This window comes from Parambassis ranga, chromosome 7, assembly GCF_900634625.1.
Source record: "Parambassis ranga chromosome 7, fParRan2.1, whole genome shotgun sequence".
Classification (NCBI taxonomy): Eukaryota; Metazoa; Chordata; class Actinopteri; family Ambassidae; genus Parambassis; species Parambassis ranga.
In genome coordinates, this window is record NC_041028.1 from 9,133,428 (window position 1) to 9,151,971 (window position 18,544).

The following is an 18,544-nucleotide window of genomic DNA, read 5'->3' on the forward strand; positions in this document are numbered from 1 at the left end:
ATTACCTTTGACAGACATGAAAACCTGTATATGACGTGGCTCATTTAAGTGCATTATCTCTTACACAAAAGTATAAAGCCAAGTAGTACCAAGTAGTAAATATAAAGCAGTCAAACCACAGTGGAAAAAAATTTATTTAAAAAAATGGCGAGTTCAAAATCAAACCAAGTTAAAAGTTTTTATAGCTGTAAGGATGTTTTTCTCTGGAGGAAACGGAAGACCTGCATCATGCCACAAACATTTACTGAGAAGCTGTTTGATGCACAGATCAAACAGGAGACTTCATGGACACTGTTAAAGATCAGTTACACACTGACCCCAGACGTGATCTGACATTGAATGACCTTCAGCTGAAAGATTTCTCAACATTTAGCAGCAACAGTTACTCAGACTCACTAAGCCACCTCTCTTCAGTATTATGGATGAAAACATGATGGAATGATGATGAAAAACAAAACAGTGATTAAAGGTTCTTCATAGATCTATGGTCAGCGTATTTTGACAAAATGACTTCAACATTTGCAGTGCATGAAAAACGATTCCAGTCAGAGGCCAAGTCTAACAAAACTCGAGTAGCACTTCACAATCCCTTCCAGTGAAATTTAAGGCATTTGTGTGAAGTTTAACTTTCTCCTGGAAATGAAAGGTTTTTATGGTTTAAACAGCTTCAACTACTGAACACAAAAGAAGCTGAACAACAGCACAAGATGGGACAATGGTAACAAAAACTAGGTGGAATGGCAAAACATATTAACCGTGTGGTGTTCTGTGAAAAATCTAAATTGGACAACACCTGCCTTCACGCACAAAAAATCGAAACCTACCGTTACTTTTTTAAGTTTATTTTTTTTTTTAAGTTAGTTCCCACAATAACATTACCAACCATAATTTGGTATGACATAGTTCCCTTTTAATGTAGCATTTGTTTATGGACAAATAATGAACCAAAGATGCAATGTGTTATATTATAATGAAAATAAAAGCTATATCAGCCTGACTGTAAAAATTCATATTGTGAGGTGATCTATTGTTATAACATGAGGTGTCTTTTGGATATTTGTTTTTATTGCATTTGTAAGAAAAAATAAATTAATTGCATAGATCATTAGACCTTGGGCGTGTTTTCCGAACATTGGACGGAAGAGTTAAAGGAAGTGGACACAGTACCAGCTGTGAACAGCCATGAGACCTACTGTAGTTGGTTATTGCCTGTGAACATTGTTACACAAACTGAGTCTACATTGCTCTGGCAGGATGAGGTAATTTGAGGTTTCGAAAGATAAATTTCTCTTGCGTTGATCCCAACTGCTTAGGGTGCAACTCTGTAACAATGCATCTGAGCCTAGCAACATATATTTCATCCACGATCGTGAGTCATGTTCATAAAGTGCCAACGTGTGTGACACAGAAAAAAAGAAATGTCTTTAAAAAGCATTAAAACCTCTTTAACAGCAACACTGAAACCACAAGTATGAAAACATACAGATAATCACTATTTTAAAAAAAAACTCTTCGAAGCACACAACACACTATCAAAAATAAAATCAAGCTTCTTTGAAAAATAGGATCAATCTTAAAAAGTATCAAAAAAACTTTAAATAACAAATGTAAAAAAAAAAAAAAAAAAAAAAACGTAGGTGAAAATCAGAAATGTAGAATTTGATGCAATCACACATCCAAGGCCAGCACTAAAGCATTTACTGGCTGTAATAATCCATCTAAATAGTGTTTTCTGAAGATACAACAGGACAGAGCCATGCTTTACTATTTGATCTCCACATCTGTGTAACTACAACTTCATACTTTAATAACAACATCTCACTTATGCTTCAGAAAAATACATGTTTGGGAGTCAGTGAAGACGCAACATTCCCTTTTACAAAAAGGGATCCAAGATTAAAAAAAAAAAATCAGAACATTTGGTATGATGTTGTTACTAAAATAACTGAAGCTTTAGTTCACAGGTAAGAGAAGCTTGAACACATTTAAATCTCTTATTTACAACTACAACTACGCAACTTTGGGTTTCATTGTGTAGAGCAGCTTAAAGCAATATTTAGAACTCTCTGCTAATAACATTTGGAATGCTTCAAATGTATTCGTCTGTATAAAATAAATCCAGATCTGTCATCAATGACCATCATCTCAATTTTTCATCTTGTGATTGTCTGAAGCTCTATGGAGATTGTTGGAACCATAAATTACTTGAGAGTCAAGTGCTGAAAAAAGGAGAGCGTTTGAGCTCATCCAGGTTTCACACCTGTTCAAATTTGCTGGTTCTTACAGATTAGCTAATAATCCACATTAGCACCATTATTTCTCCGCCATATGAATCATCAGGTTTTTTTTGGAGAATTTTAAATATTTGCACCAATCAGCCATAAGAAGTACAAAATGTGAAGCTGGAAACACACCAAAACAAAGAGCTATATACAAAAAGGCAGGTTTAAAGCCTGAAAGTATCATATGAAAAAAGGCAAGAAAAAAAAACAACATATTTTACAAAAACATCAAAAAAACATGACTCCAAATAAAACATGGTGTTGAAATGTTCTTTTCCTAGTTTCATTCTTGCTCCCCGGAGTAGTAGTAGAAAAGAAAATGACTCAAAACACCATTGAAATGTGTAGTGTGTGCGACTGTTATCAAAATAGAAGCTCTTTGTTGTGTTCTTCCATTTCGCTGCCTGCTATCCTCTGGTTTTGCTTGTTTTAGAGTAAAAGAGTTTTAAAATCTGAGTTTATAGAAAATATCTTTTGTTTGTGTGTGTGTGTGTTTGTGTCCTTTGTGTTGAACAGTCCATGTTCCTGATGCCTTACTTGCAGAGTCTCTGTGCTGAGTTTCAGCACTTGGGGCCCTTTGCGAGTCGCTGCATCTACAGAGGAAGATCTGACACAAGGGGGGCAAGAGCAACCCTTTAGAAACAAGAACTACTGCATGATGTTTTTGGATTAGCATGTAGACTGGACCCACCTCTTCACTTGTTATGCTGGTAGGAGTAGGTTGTGTGTTCTGTAGGTGTCTCTATGGGAACGGGTTGTTGGACGGCACTTTCCTGAGAGACAGGAAGGCAGAGATTACACAGTCTGACAACATTTTAAGAGTTACTAGAGTAACTGCTCTAGTGGGAGAAAACACAGGTCATTACCTCGACTGAGATGTTGGTGGCAGGCACTTGGGTGTACTGGGGTATGTAGGTCCCCTGCATAGATGTGTTTGCAGGCATATACTGGGGGAGAGTTGACATGATCAGTCATAAAATGATTCTGGCAATATGGCTGCAGTGCATAAGAGGAGATCATCATCAGATAACACCTGCTGTATCTATCAGCTAATTTATGTTATCACCACTATAGTAATGTGTGCAATGTGTCTGTTTAAATATTTAACAGCTTTAAAGGCTCTGCTTTTAATGCTACTCCTACAACATGAGCTCCCAAGTGCATTTGATCTGCCATTTCAATTGTTTTGCACCCAGAGTATGGTCAGAGTGGCCTTTGATTGAGGTCAAAATTTAGTGTTGTTAGAGGAGGCAACTTAACATGGCAAGTGTTTTGCTTAGGACTCAAGGAAAGGATGCACAGTAAATTTAGGCAGGGACTATGGATATACCATGCAAGTTTTAACTCCATCTGCCCAAATAAATCTGTTTTAATCCACCAGAACATATCAGATCAGCACAAAGATGATCTTTGTGAGCTCTCAGGAAGAGAGTGTGGACATCACTTAGAGCCAGAAATACCTCAAAGTCCAGCTGAACAGTTAAATATCACAATAACTGAGTGCCTTAATAATCTGCACCATACTTACTGTGCCACTGCTGCCCATGGAGAGGTGGCTGAGCTGCTGTGTCAGGGGCCCTATCATTGAGGTTGGCTGGATAGACATGGTGTGGTCCATTCCGGGCGTCAGGACTGCTCCCTTCGGAAAAAAACATATCACCACATTACATGGCAACCGACTGAATATTAAAGCAGCAACAAAATATGAATATACTCACTGTGGGTGGCATTATGTATGACTGGTGATGTATCCAGGACGGATTGTGTACCTGTGGGAATGACACAAATATGTAAACCGAGACAGGTTCATAGCTAGATTGAGCTATACATTACTAATTTTTTTCCAAATAAAAATGTCTCAATTTTCTGACACTAAACTGCACCTGATAGGTAGACACAGGCGAATGCATGTATGGTGAGATGGAGGTCGGTCCAATCATCCGATTCGGGGTGATGCTATATGGGGAGGAGTAGAACCTGCAAAGAGACACAGAAGGCTGTTAGCACCACAGCATATTTTTACTCTCTCTGGCCTATACAAGAGATTATGTAGATTGGTAGTACTGTACCCGTTCTGTAAGGCTGTGGTAGGGTCATAAGTGAGGGTCATTCCTCCCTGGAAGAAGAAGACAAAGAAATATCATCATTATGAAAATGTAAACAAAGTCTTTGGCATGAAAAAAAAAAATCATACAACATAAGACTCACAGTTTCCCCATCTCTCGTCCAGGCCCGGCCATTCTGCAGATATTTTCCTTGGCTCTGACGCTTCTTCTGGCCTCCATCAGCAAATTTACACAGCAAGGGCTCTGGCGGAACTGGATCAGAGGTTTTCACAATAAGAGACAATGAGTTCAGTCTCATAAACATACAGCTTGTTGCATTTAAATATTTTCTTGCACCACATACCTGGAACTCCGGGCGGAGTCTTTATATATTTTCCATTAAAATGCTGAATGATGGCCTCACATTTCTCTGTTGACTCCATCCTATAGTAAAGATAAAGAAGCTATACGCTCATTATTACTCCTTTAACTCTTTAAAGGTCAGTGCTGGATTTTACTGGCTGGAGAGTTCTACTTGTTATGGCCACCAGAGGGCTCAGTCAACCTTAATAATGCTCAAACATGACAATCGGAAACTTCAGAACTGGTATTTACACTATAGAAGGATATTTCCTTCAAAACACATTAATACTCATCAAATTAAATATCTGTGAAATATCTATACCTGGCAAAGCCCACTCCTCGACTGGTTCCATTGGCGTCCCGGAGGATGCGTGTGGAAATGGCCTGACTAAAAGGCTTCAGCATGTTCTCCAGCTCCTGCTCGTCCATGGACAGCGGCAGGTTGGAGATGTACAAGTTGGTAGGGTCCTGCTCCTGTTGCTGCACACAGAAAAGCCAGAGGAGGGTTAATCAGAATCAGAATCAGAATCAGAAATACTTTATTGATCCCAGGGGGAAATTGCTTTCATTCCAGGTGCTCCATGTATACTAAAAAAAACAGGTTAGAAATATAAAATAAGGTAAAGTAGTAAGAGTAAAATAAAAATAAAACCTAATAAATTCTAAACATAACAAACATTCAAGTAAAATCAGGGCAAGTGAAGACTGTCATATATAATACAACTTGTACTGTGTGCAGTAAATTCTTGTCTACAATAAATACAATAAGGATATAATTACAAGACTGTCTAGATTGTCTGATCTTAAATCATAAGGATGTAGAGCCCTTGTGACAGAATGACAACTGGGGTGTTATCACCTGAAAACCTCTAATAAACCAACAGGAATAACAAAAAATTCTGCCACTAACAGTATGAGGAAAGTGGCATAACCTTGTAACGGGAAGTGTGTGAAATGTTTTACACAACATATCAAGGGACAGTCTTGTCATTGCTGAATGGGCCCTGATGGATTTATTCAGCCATTTTAACCATGAATGAGACTTCTCCTTTACCTCCAACCAGTAATGACAGAACAATGTAAACAGTGGAAACAACCAGAGCCTGGCCTAAGAGAGGACAGAGGTCAACAAACCAGGTGATGACACATGCATGCTTCACTACTGCTGCACTGTGTGTAAATGTATGAGAGGAGCGCGTTGACATGGAATTCCTTTATCTATCTTAACCCACAAACCAGCCTATCACCACTACACCAACCCTTCACTTTTCCTTATCTTTTCTTCTTTACACTCTTCTCTTATATTCCATCCCTCTTGTGTTATTACCACGAGAGTAGAATGGAGGCCATTGTGTGCGAGCGGGCTCTTAAGAGGATGAAAGTGCACAATTCAGGTAATGTGATATCAAGGTGTAATTACATTTCATATGGCTCTCCATCCCTGGATGATCTAAAACATGCTCTCACTTGGCGGGGAGAGGGAGAGAGAGATGTGACAAAGACCTTTGGAAACAATCTGGATAAAAGTGCCGTCATCTCCCTACACAGCAAACATTATCACACTGTCTCCTGGATCACTGTAGTAATATGTTGCTTGCGTTCGAGCTGTTGTATTCATGTGGTAATCCTGACCTTGATGCAGGGACAGGTGGCTGGTGGCTTTTAGAAATCAGAAAAATTATGCAGCTCTTGCAAATTTGAAGTTTTTAGGAAACAAAGTGAAAGAAATCCATAACATGACATGCTTTAGTAGGCTTTGCTTCCCTTTTCTGCACCCTGCTCAAACAAATTTAATTTGATCAACAGTATCTTGTAAGATAACCAATCTGTATCAGCCTCCAACCATCATGCATATTCATCATCTCAGAGTGCAGATGTGATTAAAAACCTGTATATGCAGTGTGAGTTAATTTCCATGCTATGAATAATGCATGCGTAATCGCTGCGACCTATGATGAAGGTGATTTTTCCTTCACCGTCTTCATCTCTTCCTCCTTAGCGACAGTGCAAACTAGCAGCGGAGCTGGCACCCATGAGAGTGAGCAGAAAAGACCTGCTGTGGATTTCAACTGTGAATGACTCAGTATGAGTCAGAGAGAAATCTGACGCAAACACGAGCCTTGTTGTAAACCCAGACTGAAGGGGTGAGTGAAATCAAGTTATTTTGTGAGCAAGAAGCCGTATGAATGTCAGTGATCCAGCTTAACGAGAGATCAGCTTTCCCAGGGTGCTGGTGGCGTGCGTGACTTTGAGTGTGTGTCAAAATCCGGTTAAGGCAAGGATGGTGAAGTGTGTGTGATTATTAAGTGTGCACTGTGTGTTGTGTGTGTGTTGACAGGGCGGGTGGCTGGGCACTGTGCCCTGCTGACTGGGGAGCTGCTCAGACACTGAGTCAGATGCCACTAGGGAGAACAGGCAGGTCCTTTGTACAGGGAGCAGGCCCAGGGACATGCTCCCTAAACACCGTCACCACCATGAACACCGATGTACCTGTGTGCATCTGTGGACTCTTGTTTGTGCACAGTCTTATTCTACAGTGCATTACAGACACCGATTTAAGCATACACACATAAACAGTACCATGCAGAAAATGTTCCTAGGTTGCGCTTTAGATTCAAGGTTAACGACTCACCATTTAATTTGAAATGAACTGACTTCATTGTAATTTTTGTCAAGACATTATTAAACAGGGCTACTTCTCACCTTGGCCATCTGAGCCTGCACCCCACCCGCTTTCAGTGCTGTCACTGCCTTTTGAGCCGAGGCTGGACTGTCAAAGTCAACAAAGCCATAGCCTGCAGGGACCAAAACATACAAGTTATGACAATGAGATATGCATACCACAGGACAACAGGACAGACACGTAATCTGGATTTATGAGGCTCTCATGGTAGTAGCAGTGCTTGAACTGTGCTTCCCCATGGAGGACAGATGAGAAGGTATACAACACAGGCCATATTATATCAAACACACACACACCTGTTAAGCAGGTACAGTGCAAAGCTTAACAGACAGTGAGCGCTTGGCAACCAAAAGTAAACAGCTTAAAATAACCGTCCTTCCATATAATTAAACTACAGCAGAGATGAGAAATGTGATTCCATTTGACTTCTATATTGATCATTTACAGCAAAAATATCATCAGACAAGATGTCAGTGCATATACAGTATTATCTACTGAGGACAGGGAGTAACCCACCATTGCCTCTGCAAAGTGCACAAAATATATCCAGCAGCAGAGTGCCAAAACATAAAGTCTCATTCTTTTTGGTAAGAGCTGCTCTATGGAGCCACATTTCCAGCCCTGGTTGTTGTTTACCCCCAAATGCTCGGTGACTCTGGATTATACTGGATTATACATCTGTATAGTTTGGAGTACAAACAAAATATACAATACAATCACAACAGTGGCATCAGGTAGGAATAGAAGACGGCATAAAACAAATGGTAAAAAGGGAATTAACAAGTTAATCAAGTTGCTTATGTATCCACACCTCACCTTTGCATTTGTTTGTTGTCTTGTCCAGTATGGCTTTTGTAGATACAATTTTCCCATACCTGAAAAACAGTGAGATTTACACTTAAAGATCATTCATGCACATGTGTATAATATGCTTTGTGCCGACACAGTGCAGCTTCTCTCTGAACCTTAAAACATATGTTGTTATAATACAGGTGACATGTTCAGTGCAGTGATACAAATATAATAACATGTGATAATAAATTATATGCATATGGAAATCTTTTAAGGAGGTCGGGGCCTATTTAAATGAAATCAGAGTAATGCCCTATATGTTTCTGCATGCTAGACAGAACTTTAGATTTTCCATATCTAATTCATTCCAGTTCACACACAAATGAACAGGGATCATACCTCGTGGGAAATAGTCTTTGGTAAAAATTATCATCTCTCCTCTGTTTCCTTACAATGCACTATCAATGTGAAAATCTGTGCAGTTGGCGAACAGCATAAAGATACTGCAGATGCATAGGATAAAGCCTGACTTGGGTGAATGCTTCTGTGCAGTAGTGTCTATCAGTTCCCATCTCTCCAGGCATGTGCATGCAGTGTAATCTGATATGCCTCTCCTTGGCTGTCCTGTCCAACGCTGGCTCCCAGCCACACTCATTCTACTAACCAGCTTCTCTCTAAGGCAGCCTTCTAATCTCCACTGGGTCCTACTGCCTTTTGACACAACTCCATCCAGTTTTTATTCAGTGACACCACATCACTGCCTCATTTTACCTGAGTCAGACAGGTCACTTTGAAAATATATTTTTGCTAATAGGGATCAACATCTACAATTGTAATCTGGCAGTCTATTTGTTGGATTAATCTGAATTGGATTTTTTTTATTATAACAAAGTGGCTTACAGTAACCTGTATGATGTGTTAACCATTCTAAATATCTCACTAATATATGACACTAATGTGAAAATGGATTTAATTCTTCTGCATCAGCTTTGGTTAACTGTAAGTCTGTTGTATTATGCATTTGACCTCCTATATAACATTACTATTTCATGCTGCATTTCAGATTCTAAGGCATAAGATGCCACCAGCTGGACTGGGTGGATGTGCCAACATTGTATTCCTGAATTTGCACAATGCACTGTTTCTGCACATAGACAGAACTCCAACCAGTTCACACTATATCTGGTATTTTAAAGCTTCTTGCTGCTTACACAAGAGCATTTACTGAATTATACTCAGAGGTCGCAGTCTTCATGAGGCATAGCGAAAAGATGGGCTCAAGACTCAGCGATGTGTGAGAGAGCACAGCATACATAGTCTAGCCCCGATGTCTATCCCATGGCCAACCACTGGAGATGGAGCAGGGCAAGAACCGAAGCGGCAGTGAGGCACCCAGAGAGATAACTGCAGGGGCCGGAGATGGAGAACAAACCCCCATCCACTCCTCTCATCCCTCACCCGGAACGCAGTATATCTCAGAGCTTGCATAGAACATCTCACAGCGTGGGGGAGGGGAGGTTGGGGAGCGCTGCTTCCTGATAGTATGCACACATATACTATTCAAACTTGAGCTGAGTAAGTCGGACTCACTGCATGAGTTGTCTTTCTGCAGCTTTACATCCTCATCTACAACCTTTTTTTTCTCCCCTATTAACTATTATTGGGCACAATATCCTCTTTCAGTCTAGTTTAGCTGAAAATTACATTGGACTTAATGTGCTCTGTTAAAAGGCAAATTTCATGCAGTGATTTTATCTGCTCTGTAAAAGCAGAAATATGAGAACTACCCCCACGGAACACCACCTGACACACAAACCCTGAACTCCATTCACTCCTCCCCCTCTGATTCTCTCCATCCTCCCCCCTCCACTCCCCCATGCCATTGCCCTTGTTTGTCTTTCCCTTTCCCCTGGGCTTGCCGTTTCCTGTAGGGTTGGGCAGCCTCATGTGAGCCATATCTTCCAGACAGCTGTAAAATAGCAGGCCTCACCCTCCCTCCCGCTCTCTCTCTCGCTCCCTCTCCCCCTTATTCAATTTCTTTGGTTTCCCTCCTTTTCTCTCTCTCTCTTTCTCTCTCTCTCCCTCTCTCCTCTCCTGGTTCTCATCACCAGGCTCCAGAATTCAATTAAGTAAAAGCAGATCATTCATCTCAGGCCTACATGTTTTGATGTCTTCCACTGAAGGCTCTAACAAACATATCGGATAGAATGGATGATGCTGCTGTTTGATGTCTGAATACATGCTGCCCAGTTTTTAAGTTTTTTGCACTGATGAGCATTATGGCGTGGCATTTTTAGGTTATAAGATGACTTGTCATCATGCTGTATTATTAGCCTTCACAAAGAATAGTTCATATAGGCTACAGGTTTAAAGGAGGACGAAGAGGTGTAAAGAAATGGCATGAGAGTGGGAGACTAAATATTCTGTTCCCAGTTATTGGAAAGTCTGTGCTTAGCTGTAGCAGACTGAAATCTCTTAATTTGCTGCTGCAATGATTGTTGGTTTTTCCATAGAGCTACTGTGTCCTTAAAAACATATGGATGAAAATGTGGCCCTCTCCTACAGACATAAGGTGTGCTTTAGTATTTATGTGCATTTCATGTTTAAGGAAGCCATCCATCTGAATTCGGTCTACTGACATGCAGCCAGCCATCACCCATCACTCTGTTCTATCGTAATCTACACTGCTCCTCTCAACGGGATCGCCCTGGCAGGGGACAGCCAGAGAGATTTATTGGGTGTGGAAGTAGACATTTGAAGCAATTGGTTTTTGGGTGACTTACGGCTGACAGAGCTTGACCAGATCCTGGTCTGTGGTTCCTGGGTGGAGGCCACGGATGTAAAGGTTGGTTTTGCTCAGCTGCTCTCCCCCGCCACCGCCGCTGCTGTTGCTACTGCTGCCATTGCTGAGGGCGGTGGTGTTGCTGTTGTTGTTGCTGTTGGGGCTTGGAGGAGCCATCTGATGATTGGAGGGGGACACATATGTCTGCTGCAGAACAAACAGGAGAGCAAGTTAGAATAGTGCGCTTAAAGACAAACCAGACACTACCCTTTGAATGTACATGGAATTAAGATGTATTCACTGCTAACTGAATGTGAGACAGCAATCCAACCAGATGAAGGATATCCACCCCGAACTACTGCTTAATTTGACTTGATAGGTCAGGAGAGAGGAGATGGGGATGAAGAGGATAAATGTGTATGCATAGAAAAAGTAAACTCATACAAACATTAGGCAATGTCTATTAAAAGAGCTATATGTGGCATATATATTAATATTTGAAATAGTTCCAATCAGAACTGTCGATAGTGAGGGTCTGTGTGACGGGCAGCCATTATGGAGACAATAAAGGCAAAAAATGAGTATGTTTGTGCAATGTCAGTATAAAATAAAGAAAAGATGATGCGTACTAGATGTGCTAAAATATTTCAAGTGCAATCTGTTTTTATTTTGCCTTTTAGAAAATCATAATATTTACAACATTATGGTCCAAATTAGAGTGGTATAAATTCAAATGCCAGCAGGCCATGCCACTGAGAACAATGCACAGCTGTAGTTGTGGATAATTTGGCTAAATCTGGTTTAAATCTATTAACAATTAATACAAGAACAGCTAATTCAGAATCATTTATGTGAGAGAAATATGAGGTGAATGCATCTGGAATTGGCAGCTTCTATTACCACCAATTAATTTGCCAAAATGACACACTTCACTGTTATAAGTGTCTCCTTTGTATCAAGTGTTCCTGTGCTGGTAACCGTAGCAGCAGTGATGCAAACAGTGCAGTACTGAGAAGCGTCATCATGTGCCCAGGTTGGAATATGACATGTGGTGGATTCATTTTTTTATATGAATCTAAGCTAGTATCCACACACTTACAAAAAAATGTATGTTGGTCTCGCCTCACTGCACTGAGAAAAAGCGTTTTCGGACACAGACAGCAGATGTGGGGATTGATCCGCCCATCATTAATGGCTTGTAGGACAGTACAATGTCACCGTGGGGACATCCGTTTATTAAGAGAGATGGAGAAAGACAGCAAGAATCCAGCTAATTATGATTTGCCTATCTGCTGTGAGGGCAAAATCAACCGATCATCTGCCCCCTAACAAACAACAGCCAATTGAATTATAGACGTATCTATGCCTTTATTGATTACATACTGTGTCACATCAGCCAAACAACTCTGCTGTTAGCAAGGAATGAGAACACGAGAAAGCAATATTATATTTTAATTAAATATTTGTTTACTTCTTTAATTCTTAAAATGTGTTGTGCAAAAAAAGACATTAACCAAGCTCTTTCTAAACTGTAAGAGAATGTGTGTAGAAGCAACAGGTCTAACTGCTTTGTTCACTGACCATGGAAGCCTGTTTAACCTAAATGTATACAGTAAACAACACATTGTTCCATTTCTGCACTGCTTCTATTTAAAACTGCCTTGAATATAAAGTTAACTGACATGCATGCAATCTACAAAATGAAAGCTTTACTGACTTTTTGTGAAAGGTTCTCAGTTTCCTTCACTCTGTACACACTTACATTTTTGTCCTGACTACCGTACATGCAGAATGGCGAAAATTGATTATTTTAATGGATGCAAGCTAAGCATGAATGACTGTATGTGAAACATGAATGCACTTTCCTCTTGTACAAAGCCATTTTGCTTTGTGGCTAAAAAGTGCATTCTGACCTGCTATGATGCATTGTATTATTGTTCATGCATCCTTTCAAATACTGCTGACCTGAGTTACAAAGGCAGGGTAATCCGCAAGCAGTTTTATAACCCCACCACTTAATTCTTTATGTTTTACAAAAAGATGTGGAATCAGCACTTCAAAAACTAAAGTTGATAAAATCACAGTGGCTCAAAGAGCCCATTCATCTTCGTCAGCTTCTCTAATCTCCTGTCCTTCTTTAGCATCAATACACTGTTTATTTATCCACAATCACAGCCTCTTCCTGTGCTTTCCCTTTCCTTCACTGTAGGTGGCCTGCACAGCGGCCTATCTGGAGGGATGCACCTGCAGAGGGCTGACGGGAGACCAAGTCTGAGACTGAGCCTGGCTAGCGAGGCCTGTCTAATTGGGATCTGAACTTGTTAGCGGAAAGTGCTAATCCCTCTCATGTGCTCTCCAGTCAGAAGGTAGTGTCTCATTAAGATCGCTCTGCTAGGCTCCTTCAGAGAAAAGGATAGCAGAGTTAGCTCCACACCTACTGCCCATCTGCCCCAGTGCAAGCTCCAGGTGTTTTGTCCATCAAGTAAGATAATGTCATGCAAAAGTACACACATTCAATAAGGAAGGTCAGACAGCATGACAAAAGTTTTAGATTTGGAATCACAATTGTATTTGATAACCTGTATGAGTCCAAGTCCCATCAGTAAACATGACCTCCTGGCACACTGCTGATTTACTGCCTACTTGTTACTCCCCAGTCCACAGTCGCCCACATATCTGCTTCCACTACTCCTTACATCCACTGCAGTGTCATCTCAACACATTCTTAACATTTTTTTGTGATAAACAAATGCTTTTCTGCTCTCCTTAAAGTGGGCAAGAATAGTTGTGCAGTGGGTTTAGAGTAGGCTAGAGAGCGTGAAACTGAACTACATGCCTGGTGCCTAACCAATCTGTCAAAATCAACTCTTTGAAAAGACTGAACTGTACACTAACTTACAGCAGACACGAGCCGTGTTGTACAAAAAAAGCTGCAAATGTACACATTTCAATCATTCTCATCTGAAAGAAGAAAGATGTATTGTGTTATTAATATAGTTATGCAAGAAGCATAACTAAACTGAGTGGCCTACAGCATGGTGCAGAGAGCGGCACTATCCTCCAGGCAGCAGCTGAAGACTGATGAGGTGATTACAGTTGGAGGTAGCAGAGGTGATGCCTGTGGGGAATGCAGGTAACTCAAGGACTTTTTCATACAAGGAAGAACAGTGAGGCAGGATGTATACCCCAAACTCCACAGTAATGGGGCGCCAGATAGCTGAATGATTAGGGCAAATACCATATGGGCACCAGTTCCCTGTGAGGGGGATCCCTGGTTTGATTCCCATTTAAACCATATGCACATCATCCTCCTGTCTCTCTACTCTGCTCCTTTCAAAGAAAGGATAAAAAGCACCAAATAAATCTGTACCTACAGAGATATGAGCCTGACTGTGTGATGCTCGAAGCCTACACTTCTGTGGCAGTCCATTTGTGCACCAGAATTCAGAAAAAAAAATCTAATTAGTTTTGAAAACACATCACTTGTTACAAACACACACATATATTTGGTCTTCGTACTGAGAAATATACCAAACGTGGGGTCCTACCTGCTTGATTAAAGAAACTTTAAAAGGCACGGTGGAAAAGATCATAGTATTAAAGCTGCAATCTCTCTATATTAAATTTCTGCAGCTGCAGACAAAAAAAAACTGAGGCAAGAAAAACAGCTCGAGGTGGGAAGAACCAAATAAGAAAAGTGATGAAAACCCTTCACGTCCCGTGGCTCAAAGGTGAGACCTCCTTGCTCTTCCTCTCATGACTCAGTCCAGTTTTTTTTTCTAAAAAGTGTGTCTTCAACAGAAATGAAGGTATGTGGAACACACAGGGGGAAAGGAAAATGAGACGGGTGAGTTAATCGAAAGCAGAGGAAAAGAGGGGGTGTCTGTTAATCCCTTTTCTTTTCTCCGCCCTTTTTCTCGTAGTAAATGACACAGACCAGAGGTTACCACTTGATGCTGGGTTTACAAGCCTCCCCTCTGTGTGACTTTGGCGCTCAAACAATGTTAAATGTGTAAAAAGAACAAAAAAAAAAGTGTGTGCATGTCTTCTCTTAAGAAAAAGGTTTGCGTTTGTAGAGAGCCCACATTGTCTGAATCCAGGATTCCAGAAATTCCAGGTCATTAATCTGAGCAATCTGAATTCCTTCCAGCCATGAGGCAGGAAAGGGAATAACACGGAGGGAGAAGGGACGTGCTGAATTGTTTTGCTTCAATATTATATTCATGTCATATTTAAAATTTCACTTTGCGCACTGCAACATTTCGACTACACAGTCTGGGATAAAACCTTCAACATCTGGATTAAATAAAAGCTCTAAACAAGTTACACTGAATAATCCAGACTTCACCATATGTCCCAGAATTCAACAGGGGGAAAATCTATATTGTCTGAACAGAAAAAAGTGGCTGAAAATTTTTTTACCAATGTCACTACATTAATGATTTATTCAGCAAGTAAGCTAATATTGTTCCAGTGTTATGTTATTTAGCCTGCAACACTTAATAATAGTCACATAGATCTGGCTTACATGAGCTCTGTAACTTTCCTCTTCTTTATGCAAGCCCTCTCTGTGATCATTAAGACGGAAGGGGTGGGGCATGTTGCTACGCGTAAAAGAAGAAGAAAAAAACTTCTCTTAACTTGCGCTTAATTCAATGAAAACATCACTTAAGTGAAGACGTTAATAATTCAGCCCCACATTCTCATTAAAGGCAATATAATCAGCCTGTGATGGTTTGTTCCGAGCGTTACGCGCGTCCACAGCGCAGCAGTAAAGCTGTAGTAGGAAGAGAGCAGCAGCAGTAACGCAGCAAACGAAAGCAAACTGTTCCAAGTAATCCACAGGCTACGATGTAACGGGCCCTTTCTTTTTTCTTTGCAACAGTGTAACAGCAGCACAAACACGACCACACGCGTTACAGCAGCGAGTCAGACACTTTTTAAACGTCGCCTGTGATCCACTTTCAAGGACACTGCAGCTTAAAACAGCCGAGCAGCTTTTAACTGAGAGAGCAGAGCTCGACCGACACCGCGTCGAGAAATGACTCACTTTCAGAGAGACGCGATAGAAGTACGCTGCCGTCTCTATTATTTACCTTCTTGTTGTTTTTGCCGGTGTATCCGTTGTAAGGGTTGATTCCCGTCCTTGGTGGCACAGAGAGCAGCATTTTTTTTTCCACGGTGCTGTGTCCGACCGGAGGAGCGGAGAGCAGAGAGGCAGTCAGCTGACGTCAGCCAGGGAAATTCAGCCAGGAACAGCGGTAGTGATTGGAGTCGCTCTTCCCAGTGTGTGTGTGTAACTCTGATGTTACACACACACACACACACACACACACACACTCACCCTACAGTTATCCCAGTGTGATTTGGTGGAAGAAGTATTAACATATTACTTGAGTAAAAATCATATCATTTAAATGTGTAATATGATGAGGTGCGAGTTCGGCATAAAATCAATGTGATTGTCCTTTTCCATCTAGAATGGCCTTAAATAATTCCTTCTTCTATCCAATATAAATTGACTAAATGACCCCGGCTTGTGTTCTAATAGTGCCATGTAGCTACAGCAACATGCACTTTTTATTGTGAACCATTTTGGAAACAAATATAGTTTGGTGAGAAATTGAGAATGGTCCCTACTGGCATTTTTGATCATCACAAGCCACTACAGCGCCATAATATCTACCATACTCACACCACATCATGTTAGATGGATAAATACCACTGCAGGCCTCAGGAAAATGTGAATATGGTATCAACACATCATTTATCTGTACTTGTTACATAAGGTACACTGGACCTCTGCACAACCACATCTGCCTGATATGCCTTTAAAGGAAAAATGTAATATTAGCCACACATGGAAATGGTGATTATGAGACTTAGTTTGAAAACAGACCTGCTACTTCTTTAATACTGCCTTGTAACCCCCACAGCAAATCTTTTTAGCAGCTGGTGTTACCAGCAGCAAGCTAAATGAGCTGCAGGTCAAGAAGACACCATGCATCAGGAGAGAGGAGGAATAGTCCACTACTACTATTTCCAGAGCAGGAAGTACTGTAGTCATAACTCAGTAGATTGTAGAACTTTTACTGTAAAAGAACTGTTTTTCATGTTGAAACTCTTTCCTAACTCAGGCAGCTGAACTGATCTGATTTATTAGAATGCTGAAAACATCTGCAACATTTAATGATTTAGAATGCTAATGATCAATAGACTTTTTAGTCTGACGGATTAATTCTTAGTATTTTCAGACACTTCTTGGCTGTGTTATGTAGTTGCAGGCCTTTATTTCTGACTAATAAAAGAAGTATGGTCATTATCATCAAAATACTATTCTATACATTGAAACATCACATTTTTTTTCCATCATCGAACATCCTCCCACATCAATTATCATGCTTCTCCACTATTAATAAAAGTGTTTGTATGAACAGGAGTTGCTTGGCAACTAAATCCCTTTACCCTTTCGCCTTGTCTTGCGTACCCTGACTGTTTAGCCCTCAAGTGTGTAGAAGACATGCAAGCGTTCACTCATCCATACAATGTGTTCATCCTTGCGTTTGCATAATACATCTAACAACTGCAAAATTCAGGAGACGGAACTCATATAGTTATGTTGATCTACATGCACGAGGGATTTCATCCAGATTTCATCATGATGGTCGAGTCAGACAGACAGGGAGAGTCTGAGCTGAATTCATAATCTGTCTCTCTCTCTCTCTCTCTCCCCCAAACACATGAATCCACACAGTGTCAAAACTTGATGCATTGGTTGCATTTGAATAAAAATGACATTATTCTACATTGCCATCATTTTCCTCAAACAGATATTGACCATTTCACAGCTGGATTGTTTTCAGACCACAATTAGGTCACCCGGTGTTGTTCACTCTTCCCCCACCCCCCTTTTTGAATCTATGCAATGTTTTGATATGTGTGTGCAAGTGTTCAGCCAGATGGGCTGTGAGTTCTGTGGAGCTCGAGGACAGTTTGGGGAGTGACTCAGTCAGCAGAGTGCCCGAGCCAGCCAACACACACCAGTAACAGGAATAATAGGGCCTGTTGGGAGGCGTGGGGATTCGTGTATAGGGTTTCCTCCCAGAAAAAAAAATATTTAATAGAATTTTTAGGGGGATAAACTTGCGTTAAAGTGTGTTTTTTGGTAGAAATATACATAAAATAGCTACAAACGTAAGACTTTTGTGTTCTTGTGCTCTTGCCGGTTGCAATGCGTGTATGGGGGAGGGAGGCAGATGGGGGAGAAGTGAGGTGGTGTAAATGTTTTTGGGGTGGGGGGATAGGAGGAGAACACAGGCTGCTGGTGCATGCTCTGCATTCCTCAGGTGTTGTCAGCATAGCTCGCTCAGTAATTACCTCTCTGTGAAAACATGCATAAAGCCACACTTTTCCAGCAAACCAAAGAGCAGCAATCAAGAAAAGCTGCTTGTGGATGTCAGAGACAGATGGGAGTGCATTTATTTTTACATTTAGGTATAATAGAAGCTGGAGTGGTTGTGTTTTTTAGAAGAATAAATGTACCAGAGTAAACAAGCATCTGTAGCTGCACTGCATGCATGTAGATTGTGGCTATGTG

General features: G+C 40.8%; 1 protein-coding gene across 1 annotated transcript; it reads right to left on the reverse strand.

Moving 5' to 3' along the window:
- Positions 1-152: 152 nt before the first annotated feature.
- On the reverse strand, positions 153-16,220 carry LOC114438796 (RNA-binding motif, single-stranded-interacting protein 2-like). Its single transcript, XM_028410361.1, has 14 exons — positions 16,044-16,220; positions 10,949-11,154; positions 8,190-8,248; positions 7,394-7,485; positions 5,013-5,170; positions 4,692-4,771; positions 4,491-4,600; positions 4,352-4,398; positions 4,166-4,259; positions 4,001-4,051; positions 3,811-3,921; positions 3,149-3,229; positions 2,974-3,055; positions 153-2,889 (listed from the first exon to the last, which is right to left on the reverse strand). Exons 1-13 carry the CDS (start codon positions 16,113-16,115, stop codon positions 2,978-2,980), a joined length of 1,239 nt encoding a protein of 412 aa, XP_028266162.1. The 5' UTR covers positions 16,116-16,220; the 3' UTR covers positions 153-2,889; positions 2,974-2,977.
- Positions 16,221-18,544: the final 2,324 nt, after the last annotated feature.